General features: G+C 40.7%; 2 protein-coding genes across 4 annotated transcripts in view; one reads left to right on the top strand and one right to left on the bottom strand.

The window, feature by feature from the left end:
• The window catches only part of NEMF (nuclear export mediator factor), a 71,557-nt gene extending 68,673 nt beyond the window's left edge, over window positions 1-2,884 (top strand). For all 3 annotated transcript variants that reach the window (XM_021668198.2, XM_021668197.2, XM_021668196.2), the window contains one exon: window positions 200-2,884. In XM_021668198.2, coding sequence (XP_021523873.2) covers window positions 200-277 — 78 coding nt within the window. In that variant the 3' untranslated portion in view covers window positions 278-2,884. The remainder of the gene's footprint in view (window positions 1-199) is intronic.
• KLHDC2 (kelch domain containing 2) lies at window positions 1,827-17,530 on the bottom strand. The gene is made up of 13 exons (XM_012456263.2): window positions 17,208-17,530; window positions 13,656-13,735; window positions 10,687-10,804; window positions 7,236-7,351; window positions 6,931-7,012; window positions 6,686-6,769; window positions 5,546-5,626; window positions 5,416-5,474; window positions 4,922-5,031; window positions 4,464-4,536; window positions 2,513-2,600; window positions 2,381-2,433; window positions 1,827-2,136 (listed from the first exon to the last, which is right to left on the bottom strand). The coding sequence occupies exons 1-13, from the start codon at window positions 17,358-17,360 to the stop codon at window positions 2,013-2,015; spliced, it is 1,221 nt and encodes a 406-aa protein (XP_012311686.1). The 5' UTR covers window positions 17,361-17,530; the 3' UTR covers window positions 1,827-2,012.
• Window positions 17,531-17,727: the final 197 nt, after the last annotated feature.

The raw sequence follows: 17,727 nt of genomic DNA, 5'->3' as shown, positions 1-17,727 counted from the left end.
GTTCTCCTTCAGAAAAGGAAAATGGAGACTGACAGTACAATTTAAAATGTTAGCAGTTTTTATTATTTTATTAGAAAATGCTGTCTTATTAGAAGCAGTAAAATCATTTCAGCTAAAAATTTGGAAATGTTTTTTATCATAAAAGAAACATAATTGAACATATAAGATGTGAAGATATTCAGCAGTTTTCTTTTTTTAGGACACAGATTTATCAAGAAACATTCCTGGCAAAGTGAAAGTGTCTGCACCCAATCTTCTGAATGTAAAAAGGAAATAGCTGAAATGAAATTCTAAAATATTTGAGAAGACCCAATTTTACAGCCTTTTGGAAGTTCAAAGATGAAAACACCATGTTACAGGACTCAGCATTATAAAAATGAACTAAACATTGCCTTGCTCTATATATATATTCACCAAAAGGACTTAATTCTTGTTGTTTTTTTCCCCGTTTTATATAGAGGAAACACTGTCTATGATAGGATTTCCTAAAATATTTTTGGACAGTTAAATGCTAATTATATACATCTGTCATTATTCTACATTTTCTTGAAATTTGGAGGTTAATATTGTGTTCTTTGCATGATGTAAAGAAACTGAACAGTGCAGGTGGCTTGACTGCTTAAACTACTGACTTGTTAAGTCTACTGTATGTAACAGCTAATACATATATTACAGTCCAGCCACAAGGTTTTTTTTTTTTTTTTGGTGTGGGGGAGGTTAAATATTTAGGATTGTGTCTTGAAAACTAAATATTGGAGTGGATTTTCTTCTGCTTTCACCTATACTTGTCAAAAAATGTATTAGACCAAATGTAAAATACAAGTAGTAATTCTCATGACTCAGCTTAATAACTCCTAGATGGAACTGGTGTTAATCATTTCTATTCATTTGTAGACCTTCAGGTTTGATCTTAATTTCTTCCTTGTAGTCTCATTCAGTTCTGTACCATTTTAATTTCCACCTTTACTAATTAATTATCAATATAGCATGTTACAGAGTATCTTAACCTATACCAGAAGTGCATTTTAGGCTAACCACTAAAGACTCCAATGCATTTTTCCTCTGTCTCCTAACAGAATGGAGAATGAAGTTATCATTATTTCCATCCTTTCATGAGCTACAAAACTGACTGGACGACACCTGCCTATAGTCAGCATGACCACTTGTTCCAGTGCCTACACTGAAGCATTAAGGTCAAAGTACTAAATAGCTGTTAATCCCTCCACACTTTATTTTCCCAGCTTAATCATAATGTGAATATTAATGTTTGTTTTAAAAAAAAACAGACTCACTATTTACAACACTAGTTACATGATTATAGACTACCCTTGCCATTTAAAAATACCTGTGTTTTTAAAAAATGACTTCATGGCCGGGCGCAGTGGCTCACGCCTGTAATCCCAGCACTTTGGGAGGCCGAGGCGGGTGGATCACGAGGTCAAGAGATCAAGACCATCCTGGTCAACATGGTGAAACCCCGTCTCTACTAAAAATACAAAAAATTAGCTGGGCATGGTGGCGCATGCCTGTAATCCCAGCTACTCAGGAGGCTGAGGCAGGAGAATTGCCTGAACCCAGGAGGCGGAGATTGCGGTGAGCTGAGATCGCACCATTGCACTCCAGCCTGGGTAACAAGAGCGAAACTCCGTCTCAAAAAAAAAAAAAAAAGACTTCTTCATTTTTTTGATGATGGTAAGACTATTTAGTGTAATCTTTCTACACATGATATATATCCTGAAGTTACCAAAAAGGAAACATAACCATTCTCTGGGGTAAAAAGCCCAACCATTACTTTACTTTTTTACTTTATAATAGAGGACAGCTACTGGTGTTAAATACATTTATTGTAAACTTTAGACACAAAAATAGGTTCTCTAGGCCATTCACATGCACATTAAAACCAAAAGTTGCAAACTACAACAATGCATATAATTATACAAATGATGTCAACTCTGTGATGTTTATAGGATTGCTGTCCATGCAAGGTGATCAGAGGCATTATTTATGAAGCCTTAAGATCCAGAAGTGTTATTACTACCAAACCTCTGATTAACACTGTGAAGTAAGTGTTTTGGAAGGCAGTTCCATGAGTTGGCTAACATTTCTTTAAAACAAATGACTGCTTCTAAGCTTAGCCTGAAAAATGGACAAGGAAAAAGAAAAGTAATTTCACTTTACTGTTTAGAAGTATGTTCACTTGAAAAGCTACATAAAACATCCCTCTTTCTTAGATTTTCACAGGAACTGGTTAGTTGTAGCAGTGAAGTTGCTACTTCTTATTATTGCCCTTAAATAATCCATAAACCTGTTTTTTTCCTGAGAGTGGTAAGTATTAAACAGAATTTGAAATAATCTAAGTGCCAAGTACAAACTTACTTACCGTACAAGAGATTTTGGTTGAACTGAAAATATTAGAATTTCATTACTGTGTGCCTGAAAAACAGGAAGAACACATTTAAAAGCAAATCCTTTACAAGTAAGTTTCAGTAATAATATGAAGTAGTATACTTACAGCTCTGTGATGGACAAGCAGGTTGTTGGCACATCCACCAAAAACAATTACTTCTCCTTCATCACTGGCACAAGCTGTGTGCCATAACCTGCATTTAAAACAAAAACTTGAGTTTGAAGTCACCCAGTTGCTCATTTTATACTACTGAAGGGGGCTATGAAATAAATAAAGACTAGAGATCTTAAGGTAGTTTAGACCAAAACATCATGGTGAGAAGTAAAATCTTAAGTAGCGAAAGCAATCAATATCTATTTTATCTGGATATTATGATTTTTATCTCTCTGGTCAGTTCTCATTTATGCAGTGAGGGGTTTGAACTGAATGATGTGTTCTCTAGGTCTTTGTTAGCAATAAAAATCGTATGGGAGCTGACTGTGGTATATGCCTTTTTCCATAGATAGGGCCAATTGGCCTTACACAGAACATCCGAGGGATGGTGAAAGCCCTGCTTGAATAAACTATAAAGTCTCAGAAAGCCTGGTAGTTTTTTGGAGAGATCATTTGTGCAAATAAAGTCTTATTGTCATGACTATACTTGGTTTAGAGGCTTGGGAAAAAACTGCAGGCTTTGAACATCATTTTGACTTTATCATTTCCTTTAGCATTTTGTTTGAGATTAACAAGAGAAAATCAACTATCAGTGTTTAATAAGCTCTTCTCTTTGGCTAAGATTTGCAGTAGTACTGTGTAACAAAGATGAAATGATTCGATTTCTTCATCTTTGTTACACAGTGCTACTGCAAATCTAATGGACAGTTTTGTTTTTCTCCCCTACATAGATTTTTTTTCTTTTTTTTGAGACAGTCTTGCTGTGTCATCCAGACTGAAGTGCAGTGGTGCAGTCTCAGCTCACTGCAACATCTACCCTGTGAATAGCTGGGACTACAGGCACATGCTACCACACCTACCTAATTTTTCTATTTTTTGTAGAGATGGAGTTTTGCCATGTTGCTCAGGCTGGTCTGGAACTCCTGGGTTCAAGCAATCTGCCTGCTTCAGCCTCCCAAAGTGCTGAGATTACAGGTGCAATCCTGTAATCCCACTGCATCTGGCCTCCCATGTGATTTTTTAAATTTTTACCCATTCCAGCCAGGCACAGTGGCTCACACCTGTAATCCCAGCACTTTGGGAGGCTGAGGCAGGTAGATCACGAGGTCAGGAGATCAAGACCATCCTGGCCAACATGGTGAAACCCCACCTCTAAAAATACAAGAATTAGCTGGGCATGGTGGCACATACTTGTAATCCCAGCTACTTGGGAGGAGAATTGTTTGAACCAGGGAGTTGGAGGTTAGAGTGAGCCGAAATTGCACCACTGCACTCCAGCCTGGCAACAGAGGGAGACTCCATCTCAAAAAAAGAAAAATTTTTACCCATTCCAGCACCTCTACTACACTCATTTTGAGACAGTTTTGTTCCCATTGCCCAGGCTGGAGTGCAATGGCACAATCTCAGCTTGCTGCAACCTCCAACTCCCTGATTCAAGTGATGCTCCTGGCTTAGCCTTTCTAGTAGCTGGGATTACAGGCATATGCCACCACTCCTGGCTAAGTTTGTATTTTTATTAGAGACAGGGTTTCACCATGTTGGCCAGGCTGGTCTCACAAGTGTGAGCCACCATGCCTGCTGGCCAACCTTTATTTTTAATAACAAACTTGGATGCAGTTCAACTCATTGAAGTGAAAAGCTTGACTATACTTTTTAACTATGTGTCAATTTTATAACGAAACGAAGAAGCAAAAATAAAAATCCAGCCCTATTCTTCATACACATAATGGAAAGGAGAGCATTTGAAACTAAGATAACATTGGTGGTTTTCTTTTCTTTGAGAAGTATTTCAAACCTTAGTGAATGTTAAGATTTTTATAAATAAGAATGGTGGATATAATACAGGAGAAATCTCAATTCTTACATCTTGTACATATTCAGTATAAGAATTGCCTTTAAATACCTTGGTTTTTCAGCATATGGATGATTAAACTGTATCCATTCATTTTTACTGATGCAGTAAGTCCAGGCATCACCTGATTGAAGAAAAGAAAAAAGATCTATGAAATATGTTAGTCTGCCAATATGATAATGACATTTAAAGGTCATAGCTTTGGCAAGAAAGGTAATAAATCAGATCATGAGTAGATACAGAGAGTATATGTTCTTTTTTTCCCCCTGCAATTAGCCAAGTAAGCCCTTTGCATGTTATAGCCCTTCAGCAGGGCTCTTAAGTGCTCCAAGGTTCTTTACTGAACAGAAGTACGCCATATAGTATAATTACAGGTATGTTATAGGATCAAAATCAAACCTTCCAACCAACCCTATAAGCCCTTTCATAAGTCTCTAATAGACTCATTTTCAGCTATTATATATGGATGATATATGATGATTTGGTTATCATAGTTTTCAAGGACTTACTTAGTGGCTGTTTATCAGTGGTAAATCCTCCAAAGAGAAAAAGATGATCTGAAGAAACTGGTGTTAGTGAGTGCCAAGATCGGCCAACTGGGCATATGCCTTGTGGAATTCTGAAAATAATAGCTAAGTTACAATATCTGCATTTAGAAGCAGCTACTGTATTTTTCAGTTTTCCTTTAAAATTTCTATGTACGTGTTATGAAAAAGACTTCAAATTTAAAAAGGCTTCTTGGTATAAACAACTACATGCTTTATACTGAAATATTTTCTTTGAAGATAGTCAACTTTAGACCTTTTCAGCAAACACTGAGCACATGCTATGTACGAGGCACATAGTTATGAGAACTGGAAACATAAAATTAATTCCTTAAGGGCCTAGAAATCATGTTTAATTTTAGTTACAGAAGAATTAAGCAACATTATATACCAATAGTAGGGAACATAGGGTAAAAACAATCTGAATTTTGGATAAACTTATCTAAAGTGATACCTACAATTCATTCCACTCCCATGTATCCAGATTAAGATAGTGAAGATCATTCATTCTAGCATCCTAAAAAAGGATAATTAAGTTATCATTTTGAAGAATTCAAAAGCAAGTCATTAAGCTCTTTAAATACTTACTCGGTATCTGCCTCCAAACACAAAGCCTTTGTTTCCGACAGTTGCACAGGCATGGGCAGCACGAGGTGAAGGTGCTTTACCCTATTAAAGAGTCACATAAGCAAGTTAGTATGTAAGTGAACTTTTTATAAAAAACAGAGGGAAAATACCAGAGTCTCCTCTGGATATGGGATAAGAATGTGTAAGGCACTTGAGCTTTTAAAAGTTGGAGTGTAGACTTCTAGACAACAGTACTCAAAGCTGATTACCAAACTGGACATTTTAATTTTATGTTTTGAGATGTGTTACTGAGTATCAAAAAGGCTACTTTATTTTTTCTCTTTTAAAATAAAGGCTGGCATATTAAATAATATGTGCCAGAGGGAACATAAATCTAATATTTAAGTAATACAAATTGCAATCTAGTGCTGAGTTATTTAATTACAGGTTGAATATTTGTAATCTGAAAATCCAAAATCTGAAAATTTGAGTGCCAACATGATGCTGAAAGGAAATGCTCACTGAAGCATTTCAGACCTTTGAATTAGAGATATTGACTGTTAAGTATATCACGTAAATATTCCAAAATCTTAAAAAAAAATCTGAAATCTGAAACATTTCTACCACTTAAAATGTATTAGATAATAGATGCTGGGTTAGTCACTTCATACATTCATTAAACTTCTGAGTTCTAGGTCCCTTAGAAATCATGAAAATTATGGATCTTCTCGGCCAGGCGCAGTGGCTCACCCCTGTAATCCCAGCAATTTGGGAGGCTGAGGCGGACAGATCACGAAGTCAAGAGATTGAGACCATCCTGACATCGTGAAACCCTGTCTCTACTAAATATACAAAAATTATCTGGGCCTGGTGGCGTGCCTGTAGTCCTTGCTACTTGGGAGGCTGAGGCAGGAGAATTGCTTGAACCCAGGAGGCGGAGGTTGCAGTGAGCCAAGATCACACCACTGCACTCCAGCCTGGTGACAGAATGACTCTGTCTCAAAAAAAAAAAGAAAAGGATCTTTTCTCCAGAAAACAAGAACAAGAATGAACTGTCACTTTTACAGTATCTTCCAACTTTAGTGCACCCCCTCCCCCCAACCCTCTCCACCACCTCTAAGTATCCTGGCTTTAACAATTCATTATTCTTTAGTAACTCACAGTAGTTATAGGCTGGCTCCAGGTAAAAGTTTCAGTATCTAAAATATGTACATGATCATTCCATCCTCTTGGATGACTGGAATTCTACCGAAAATAAAAATCTGAGTTATTTTACAAATCATGTTTATAAAATTAGATAGCCTGCTGGATTACCAAAGAAAAACGCACAAAACTTATTAGCAAACATAAAAATGTGTTGTTTCAACTACTAAGGAAGCTATATGCAAATATGGAACTTCACTTACCCAAAATGATGTTTCATCAAATTCAAAAGTTCCCAATACTTTATCTTCTGGCAAATATCCATACCCTCCAAAAAATATTAACCTGTTTGATGAAAAACCAAGACACTAAAAATTCAAACATCCATAGGATAGGATACAAGCAACTTATCTTAGGTCCTGTGTTAAATGCTTTCATGTATTAATTCAGTTAATTTTTATTTGGGCCCTATGAAGTATGTTCTATGCAAATGATTACTGGCTAAGAACACTTGAATGGTAAACCACTTTACATATAAAAACCCAAACCTATAGTGCTGCCAACTCACTTGTTTTTATATACCCAGACACCAAGTTTGTCCTTTGATGATGGAGGAATTCCTTGGCAATCAATTCTTTCCCATTGTAACACTCTGTCTGTAGACCTTGAATCCAGCATGTAGAACTGTCAGAAGCAGTGATTTCAGTTAGATTTGGTTATGTGAAAGAAATTCAAGTTTAGCATATAATTTTACTTTGATTTATGATAAGAGTGCCATCTAAATTCGGTACTACTGAAATTTTGACTGCTGACTGGCTGCCAGACTGCTCAGAGTCCAAATTAGGATTTTGTGACTGAATGCCAATTTCCTAAGTCACTAAGCACACTGTTAGTTCAACTAATCTTTTTTTTTTTTCATTTTTTTAAGAGACAGGGTCTCTCTTGCCCAGGCTGGAGTGCAGTGGCACAATCATAGATTACTGTAACCTAAACTCCTGGGCTTAAGCGATCTTTCCATCTTAGCTTCCCAAGTAGATGGACTACAGGCTTGTACCACCATACCTGGCTAAGATAGCTATACATTTTGTTTTCACATTTTATTTACTTATTTTTTATTTCAATAGGTTTTTGGTGTTTGGTTACATACGTAAGTTCCTTCGTGGTGATTTCTGAGATTTTGGTGCACTCATCACCCAAGCAGTGTACACTATACCCAATGTGTAGTTTTTTTTTCTTTTTTTTTGAGTTGGAGTCTTGCTCTGTCTCCCAGTCTGGAGTGCAGTGGTGTCATCTCTGCTCACTGCAACCTCTGCCTCCCAAGTTCAAGCAGTTCTCCTGCCTTAGTCTCCGAGTAGCTGGGATTACAGGCGTGTACCACCACACCTAGGTAATTTTTGTATTTTCAGCAGAGATAGGGTTTCATCATGGTGCTGAGGCTGGTCTTGAACTCTTGACCTCATGATCCTCCCGCCTCAGTTTCCCAATGTGCTAGAATTACAGGCGTGAGCCGCAGCGCCCAGTTAATGTGTAATCTTTTATCCCTCACCCACCTCTCACCCCTTTCCCTGAGTCCCCAAAGTCCACTGTATCATTCTTATGCCTTTGCAGCCTCATAGCTTAGCTCCCACTTATGAGTGAGAACATGTTTGGTTTTCCATTCCTGGGTTACTTCACTTAGAATAATGGTCTCCAGTTCTATCCAGGTTGCTGCAATGCCATTATTTTGTTCCTTTTTATGGCTGAGGAGTATTCCATGGTATATATACACACATTTTCTTTATCCACTTGTTGACTGGTGGGCATTTGGGCTGGTTCCACATTTTTTGCAATTGCAAAATTGTGCTGATAGCCTTTTTTTTTTTTTTTCTTGGTAGAGGCAGAATCTCACTCTGTCACTCAGGCTGAAATGCAGTGGTATGATCTCAGCTCACTGCAATTTCTGCCTCCTGGGTTCAAGCAATTCTTGTGCCCAGGAGCACAAGAATTACAAGCAATTCTTGTAATCCAGAGTAGCTAGGATTACAGGCATGCATTAGCATGCCCAGCTAATTTTTGTATTTTTAGTAGAGACAGGTTTTGCCAAGTTGGCCAGGCTGGTCTCAAACTCCTGACCTCAAGTGATGGGATTATAGGCATAAACCACCACACCTGGCCCTGATATGAGGACTGTAGTTATTTAATTTACGGGTTTTAGGATGGTATTACCCAAAAAAATTAGGTTTAGTAATTTTACCTTTAAATTCAATTTAACAAATATATATTTAGAGCCTATTTAACTCTATACTTAAAAGATTAAATAGGCCAAGAGCACAGTGGCTCACACCTGTAATCCCAACACTTTGGGAGACTGAGGCGGGCAGATCACTTGAGGTCAGGAGTTCAAGACCAGCCTGGCTAACATGATGAAACCCCATCTCTATTAAAAATACAAAAAAAAATTAGCCAGACACTGTGGCACATGCCTGTAATCCCATCTACTCGGCAAGCTGAGGCAGGAAAATCACTTGAACCTGGGAGGCAGAGTTTGCAGTGAGCCGAGATTGCAGCACTGCATTCCAGCCTGGGCAACAGAGTGAGACTCCGTCTCAAAAACAAACAAAAAAGATTTAAATGTTTGTCTTTCTTTCAAAGGGTTCACATCAGGCAGCTGAATATATCTGACCACAATATATCTATTTTTTACTTCTGAGACACCTAAGCTTCCTTTCAGTCAAACTTATAACACACAATCCTAGCACTTGACATACAACTACTGTTTTTCTAACTACCCCAACAAAACCACAGCTTGTCTCCTTCCCCAAGCTTTTTCAGGTTGTGTCAGTTATTTTTCTCCCCCTTGGCTCTGCAATACAATGGCTCAATGATAGCCTATAGATGTGCCTCACGGAATCTTTTAGGTACAAAACCCTTTCTTCAAACAAAATGCTAAGCAAAAGCCCAAAGTATAAAAACAAAAGAGGAGCTACACTTGTTAAAACGGAGAAGGAAGGCGCAGCCTGGAGCCTACCTAACACCATAGGCTCCTCCCACAGGTGTTCCAAGGCATCTCAAATCCCTAGAGTTTCTAGGAACAGTTTGAAAGCATCTTAGCCACATGTTCCATCCACTTGGCATTTCCATAATTAAGACATTTGCTTATATCTCTATCTTGGCTACTCCTTCCAATTTTATTATTCAGTTCAAGCGTCACCTCTTCAGTCAAGATTTTCCTTGTTCTGTTTCCTCATCCTACCAAACACAATGTCAAAGACTTTTTCAGATTCAACAATACTTACTATTTTCTATATGCCAGGTGCTGTGTATCTCTCCAGCAGATGCTACTGCAGTGGTTTACCTACTATATGTGTCCCTTCTAGAATGTGAGTTCCTACAGATGGGAACTGTATCATTCATCTGTTTCCAGTGTCCGTCCAAGTGCCCAGCACAAAGTGCTTACTAAGTTGCCAACTTAGTAGACTCCTATCAATTCATTTATTTGGCAACTCAGTAAGCACTAATATATATCATATGTATCATTTTTGACTGACAATCTGTCACTTACTGGTCTGAAAGAGAAGAACTGTGGGCAAAGTCTGAATAGCAGTGTCTTTGGGCACCACTTTACAGGAATGTTAACGGGTAGTTCTCAGTTTTAATTTATCCTATAACTTTCTGATTGGTTGCCTGCTCAGTTTTACCCTTCTCTCCATTACATCTTGTCTTCTTTTTGTCTTTAATTTTATTACCAACATTCATCTAACATTTAAGCATTCTAAGAGAACAAGTAGCTGCAAAAAGCACAAAGAAAAACCACCCAGGAAGTTACTGCACACAGGTTACCAACAAAAGTTGATTTTACCTAATGCCTAGGCAAATACAGATTGGCACACAAAATACTAAAATGCACATTCATATCATAATCAAGTACACATCATTTTTAACTGAGACACAAGGAAGTCTAGGGCTGACCTTAGAAATCTGCGGTTGTTTGAAAGATAATAATAAAAAGGCCTCAAACCATAATCCTTAGAAACACTAACCTTATTGGTATTGCCTCTTGAATGGTGTCCTCCAAACAAGTACAGCACCCTGTCTACACACACAGCACAGCTTCCTGACATAGAAGGAGGAACATCACCTTCCGTGTTGATTTTTTTCCTGAGGGGGAATAAATTAAATGTATGTAAGTTTACCAAAAGGGAAGAAATGCAAAACTCTATTAATTTTTATTCTACTAATACCCTCTCAATAAAGGAATAAATTGAGAAGGCAGAGTAGATAATGCCTCTAGGGTCTCTTTTAAGTCAGAAATTAATTCAAGGAATGTGCTTTTCCCTCTTTATCCATTCCAGTCAGTGCCAGCTGGTCCCATGTGTACAGGCTAATGAGACATTCTAAAAGCCTAAGTGTCATTTTATTATTCTAGGAACATACCATTTTATATTTCTCAGACTAAATTGTTTGCTCTTTATTTACATGGCCATAAGTTGTTTTGTTTTTGAGTGTGCCAGGAGCCCAGAAAGAAAATCAACATTCCCAGTCCTGATATATTAATTCAGTAAGTGTCTTTTCTTCAGTCACCTTTTGGCCATTCATATGCATCAGATTCAGTCCTTTATATAACACTAAAAACAGGTAATGCCATGTGCCAGGCATTCCCGAGTGCTTTGTGTGTATTAACTCATGCTGAATCTAAAAATGGATCTGAATCTAAAAATGGATCTGAATCAAAACATCTAAGGAACCTAAGATTTAAAATTCTAAAAGTATACTCCAGATCTTCTGCTAAAACTGCCAGATATAATATTACTTTATCTTTGCTAAACTTAAAGTTTTAGAAGGCTCATTAAAAAAATAAAAATTTAAAATAGAAACAGGGTCTCACTGTGTTCCTCAGGCTGCTCTTGAACTCCTAGACTCAAGTGATCCTCTCACCTCAGCCTTCCAAAGTGCTAGGATTACAGGTGTGAGCCACCATACCTGGCCTTAAAGATTATTTTTTAAAATATGTAAATTTTCTTTTTAAGAGAATACAATTATAAATTTCCAATTCTCTAGAAAAAGCTGTTTCTGAGTAAGAAATGGCTTCATATTAACACTAATTTGTTATATACAGAAATCATGACTTATTTTTAGCTTAGCTCTTAAATTTTTTTTTTTTGAAAAGTTTTGCTCGTATTTCCGAAGTTGGATTGCAATGGCGCGATCTCAGCTCACCACAACCCTCCACCTCTTGGGTTCAAGCAATTCTCCTGCCTCAGCCTCCCACGTAGTTGGGATCATAGGAGTGTGCCACCACACCTGGCTAATTTTGTATTTTTAGTACAGATGGGGTTTCTCCATGTTGGTCAGGCTGGTCTCGAACTCCCAACCTCAGATGATCCACCTGCCTCAGTCTCCCAAAGTGCTGGGATTACAGGTGTGAGCCACCACACCCAGCCAAATTTTTTTTTTTTTTTGAGATGAAGTCTCACTGTGCCACCCAGGCTAGAGTGCAATGGCATGATCTCGGTTCACTGGAACCTCCGCCTCCCAGGTTCAAGTGATTCTCCTGCCTCAGCCTCCCGAGTAGCTGGGTTTACAGGCACATGCCATCATGCCTGGCTAATCTTTGTATTGTTGTAGAGACAGGGTTTCACCATGTTGGCCAGGCTGGTCTTGAACTCCTGACCTAAGGTGATCCACCCACCTCAGCTTCCCAAAGTGTTGAGATTACAGGCATGAGCCCCTGCCTCTGGCCTAACTCTTAAGTAAGACTATTATGCTAATTCTGAGATCTGGAATAAATAAAATATTTAAAGCACAAAATTCTCAGAAAGCACACCACAGGGAAAACTACTATGTAAATCCCCAACCATGGCTAACCCAGCATTTTGAGAAACACGTTAATTCTACCAGGGACGTGCCCTTGACTACTACTATTATTATGAAACTGGCAAAAGATCATTTCAGATTATCTCCAGTTTATATAAAGGACAAATTGGAAGTCCTTTTGGTTTTTAAACAGAACAGACTACTTTTAAAAAGATTTGCATGCAAATTTTGAGAGGTCATTAAAATACAATTTATTTTTGGCAGATAAAACTCTAAATCTAAAATCTAACAATTCTAACCATTTAAAATCCTTTCCTTATTCAAGATACAACAGAAAACTTAACATTTTGAAAAAAAAAGAACATTTATTATTTTTCCATTCTAGATTCTGAAGCATCTACATCTATTTTAAATATTACTATACTTTAGTTATAGAGCCCTGAATAGAAATTTATTCTAAGTTCATAAAAGTATCTAGTAACTACAGAACTACTCTAAAACAGATGCTAAATTAAGCTTAGCAGTTAAGCTAAAGTAGCAGAAGAGTGTTTTTAGAATATATAGATAGCTTAGAATGGGTTTTACATATTTTTCTTTGCAACCATATCTGAATATTTTTTTTTTTTTTTAGAGAGAGAGTTTCACTCGTTGCCTGGGCTGGAGTGCAATGCACAATCTCTGCTCACCACAACCTCTGCTTCCTGAGTAGCTGGGATTACAGGCATGCACCATTACACCCAGCTAGTTTTTGTATTTCTAGTAGAGATAGGGTTTCTCCATGTTGGTCAGGCCGGTCTTAAACTCCCGACCTCAGGTGATTCCCCCCACCTAGGTCTCCCAAATTTTTTTTTTTTCTATTTTGGAGACAGAGTTTCACTCTGTCACCCAGGCTAGAGTGCAGTGGCACAATCTCGGCTCACTGCAACCTCCACCTCCCAAGTTCAAGCGATTCTCCCAACTCAGCCTCCTGAGTAGCTGGAGTTACAGGTGTGTGCCACCACACCCAGCTAATTTTTGTATTTTTAGTAGAGATGGGGTTTCACCATGTTGCCCAGGCTGGTGTTGAACTCCTGACCTTAAATGATCTGCCTGCCTGGGCCTCCCAAAGTGCTGGGATTATAGGCATGAGCCAGCCACTGTGCCCAGCCCTTATGTGAATTTTTTAGTCCCCCTCATAAATAATATCCACATTTACCATCTTCCAGTCTCCATGTTGTAGATCCATAGTTCTTCTCTAGGCAGATAGAAGTCATATAATCCTCTGACTTGATTACTCTAAGGATAAAAAAAATTTGTAAATATAAAAACTGATATTTTAAAGAGGCACTACTGTATTTTTTTCAAATTGATCTTGAGATACTAATTATGAAATTACTGGTGATAAAAAGTTAAATAGGTCTTATAGTGCACAATCCTCCCCCACCCATGCCACACACTCAAGGTAAAGCTCAATACAGACAGATTTTTAGTTGCACTCTTGTTGCCCAGGCTGGAGTGCAATGGTACGATCTTGGCTCACCACAACCTCCGCCTCCCGGTTCAAGCGATTCTCCTGCCTCAGCCTCCTGAATAGCCAGGATCACAGGCATGCACCACCAGGCCAGCTAATTTTTGTATTTTTAGTAGAGACGGGGTTTCCCCATGTTAGTCAGGCTGGCCTCAAACTCCTGACCTCAGGTGATCCACCCACCCTGGCCTCCCAAAGTGCTGGGATTACAGGTGTGAGCCACCAAGCCCAGCCTGACAGCTCTTAATTTTGATACAGCAGTTGCAATAGTGCAAGAAGTTAAGAGACTTCTTTTCCTGAGTCCAAGTGTAGCTCAGGCTGGAGTGCAGTGACTTGATCTCAGCTGGCTCACTGCAGCCTCCACCTCCTGGGTTCAAGCAATTCTCCTGCCTAAGCCTCCTGAGTAGCTGGGATTACAGGTGCTCGCCATCACACCTGGCTAATTTTTCTATTTTTTAGTAGATACGAGGTTTCACCGTGTTGGCCAAGCTGGTCTCAAACTCCTGGCCTCAAGCAATTCGCCTGCTTCAACCTCCCAAAGTGCTGGGATTACAGGCTGTAAGCCATTGTGCCCAGCCAAGAGATCTCTGGGAACTGTCTAAGGCCACTTTATCTTGAACAGAACCATGCACCAAATTTCAGCTGCATGACTGCAGGAGAGATTACCTGTGCCACAGTCAGCAGGCTACTACTCAAAGTGCCTGATCCACACTAACATGATGCATGGTTTTCTAGCCAAGCTATCCTTTCACCTATTCTCTAAGCAGCAGCAGAGAGGGCAGAACTGCAAATATGCAAATATTAAATCCTTATGTAGAATTTTAGGTTCTTTGTTCGGCTTCATTTCCCTTCAGGTATTAATTCCTCACACGTAAACTGAGCCTACCATATGTCAGAGCTGAGAGCTATCCATGAATTGCTTTATTTAATCCTCACAACCACCCTAAAAAGTAGCTGATGTTATGAGAAAAAGAGTTCTTCAGAGTTTAAGTAATTGCCCAAGGTTATTTATGAAGTAATGGTGGAGCCAGGATTCCATCCTTTACCTGAACTTTAACAACTGCCTGACATTCCCAGCCTTTGACTCTCTCTGGCCACTTTCTGAACAGTGTTGACATACAGTAAACAACTGCGGTTCACGGAAAATGGGCGTCAAAGTCCAGTAAGCTTGCATATTGCACATACAGAAACAGAACAGTTGGCCACCCAAACATTTCTCTTTCCACTCCACCAATGATGAAGGGAAAGGCTGGAAACGGGCTGACCCAGAAGTGACCAGCCTATTCTGGGGAGGAAACTGCCTACTATGTAGGGAGCCAAAGTTTACTGCCTTTGAAACAATCTCCAAGGACTTCTGTGCCTACTCTTCGGGGTTCCAGCCACCAGCCATAAATGGGGAGGGCAGTCTGTTTTAGAACCATCCAATTCAGTGATTATGCTGCTTCTCCCTGAATCCACCTCAGTCATCCGCCCCAATCATCCACCCCGGTCCACCATAAGAAATATTCCACACTGAGAATCCTCCCCTGCCCCACTCCCAAAGTCTCATTCTCTCAATGCTGTAATTTTAAAAATACAATTATGAATTAGGTAGCTTAGACCAAAGTGTGATTGACAGGTTTCTGTTCTCCGGGGGAATTCATTTACATTTTTATAAGGGTGACTACATGCTCGCACCCCCCTCCCAAATTCTTGAAATTCTCTACCCCTTTCTAAAGTCTTTTTGAGGAGTTTCGCTCTTTTTGCCCAGGCTGGAGTGCAATGGCACCGTCTCTGCTCACTGCAATGTCCACCTCACAGGTTCAAGCGATTGTCCTGCCTCAGCCTCCCAAGTAGCCGGGATTAAGGGCGCCCACCACCACGCCCGGCTAATTTTTTTTTTTTTTTTTTTTTGAGACGGAGTTTCGCTCTTGTTACCCAGGCTGGAGTGTAATGGCGCGATCTCGGCTCACCGCAACCTCCGCCTCCTGGGTTCAGGCAATTCTCCTGCCTCAGCCTCCTGAGTAGCTGGGATTACAGGCACGTGCCACCATGCCCAGCTAATTTTTTGTATTTTTAGTAGAGATGGAGTTTCACCATGTTGGCCAGGCTGGTCTCGAACTCCTGACCTCAGGTGATCCACTGGCCTTGGCCTCCTAAAGTGCTAGGTTAACAGGCATTAGACACTGCGCCCGGCCTCCTTTCTATTTTCTAACCACATTCATTGGAGACTGGGGAAAACACTGCAGATGAATTAGGATTGGCAAAAATTAACTTTTGCAGTTAAACCAAATTAAAGTATCAGGACAGCTATTTTTGAAAGCTAGCTCAAAAAAGGTCAACCATGGTCAAGTCAACTGTACCATAAGCTAAAAACAGTCACAAAGCAAGTCATCCAAGGCACGGGCATGGGGAGGGCGGAGAACATTTTCAAGACCAAAGAGGAATAAAAGTATATTGTGGTAGGACTGGATCAGAGCCATCCTAGCAAATAAAATTCTAGATTTCCAAGGGAGCAGGGTAAAGAAAGGCAACTGGCTTTAAACCACCAACTAATCACGTTGTTTATATCTGGGGGATCAGAGAGTCAACGAGCTGCACTCTGTAGTTCAATTGATGCTGGGGATTTTTTGGTTACCGGTGGAGCTTTTCCATCAATTATCTTAATAGGGGTGTCTGCTGAAAAACTTCAACCCAGCTGAAGCCAGAAGGAAATAGTCCTGAGAGATTCAAACAATAGTATGATGGCCATTTGCACAGGCGGCAAGGTTGAATAAAGTGATTCCTGTAACCTTTTGGAATTCTAGTTTTCCTGCACCTCGGCCACCTAGTAAGTGGGCAGCGGTTCCCAGCCCCAGAGGATAAAGTCCTCTAGGCCGTCCTGATAACGCGTCTGAGTGACATCACACGCCGTCACCTTACACACTCCAACCCTTCCGAATAATGCACTGCCCAAACAACATTAACAGGACCTTCCCCAGAATAACGCTCCAATGGCAACAACGGGGGTGGGAGTGAGTTGGCTTTGTGAGCACCAGATTGACGTGAAAGCAGCCCTGGAGACTCGAGACTGGTCGGGGGACTCCAGAGAAGGAAGATTCCCGGGCGCAAGGAAAACAACCAACGGGCAGAGTCTGAGGTGGGCAAGGGGCGGAGGCGGGGAGCGCCCTCGGCGGCCCGCTCCGGCCTCCCCGCCTAGCCGCGGACCCGGACCCAAGTCACAGCCGAGCGACGTCCGCCGCGGCCCGGCCACCCACTGACCTTGTAGCCGCCCCAGACGAACATGTGGCGCCCGTCGCTGACCGCTACGTGGCCGCTGCGCTCGGCGGGGCAGGCGAGCTCCATGGACTCATAGCTCTCGAAGGCCGGCCCCGGCAAGTCGTCCGGCCGCAGATCCTCGTTGCCATCAGCCATCTTGAGGCTGCACTTTGCTAACCAAGAATGCCCACACCCGAGAGGGGCCAAAGAAACAAAGGAAAAGTAGAGAAATGTACAGCGGCGCGAAGCAAGGAGAGGGAGGCGGCAAAAGGGACAGCGTGGGGGCCTCCCTGCCGCTGACGTTCGCGTTTCCCAGCCTCCTCGGCTGAGGACGGCTCTCCGCCGCCGGGACACGCCTGCAGAGTGGCCACGAGCGGAGCCGGGCCCGAGACCCGGAGCACGGCGGGGAAGGGGTCCGCGTCTGACCGGCTCCCTCTCGCAGCCCGTCCGCCCCGCCTCCAGCAACCTACGGCCTTGTTTACGCCGCGGCCGGAAGCCACCCGTTTCGCTGACACCGCCCGCC

The sequence above is a fragment of the Aotus nancymaae genome, unplaced genomic scaffold, assembly GCF_030222135.1.
Source record: "Aotus nancymaae isolate 86718 unplaced genomic scaffold, 86718_ANA_hifiasm-v0.15.2.pri h1tg000062l, whole genome shotgun sequence".
NCBI classification, from domain to species: Eukaryota; Metazoa; Chordata; class Mammalia; order Primates; family Aotidae; genus Aotus; species Aotus nancymaae.
The sequence above is the reverse complement of the archived record's forward strand: the minus strand, read 5'-3'. Positions and strand labels throughout refer to the sequence as shown.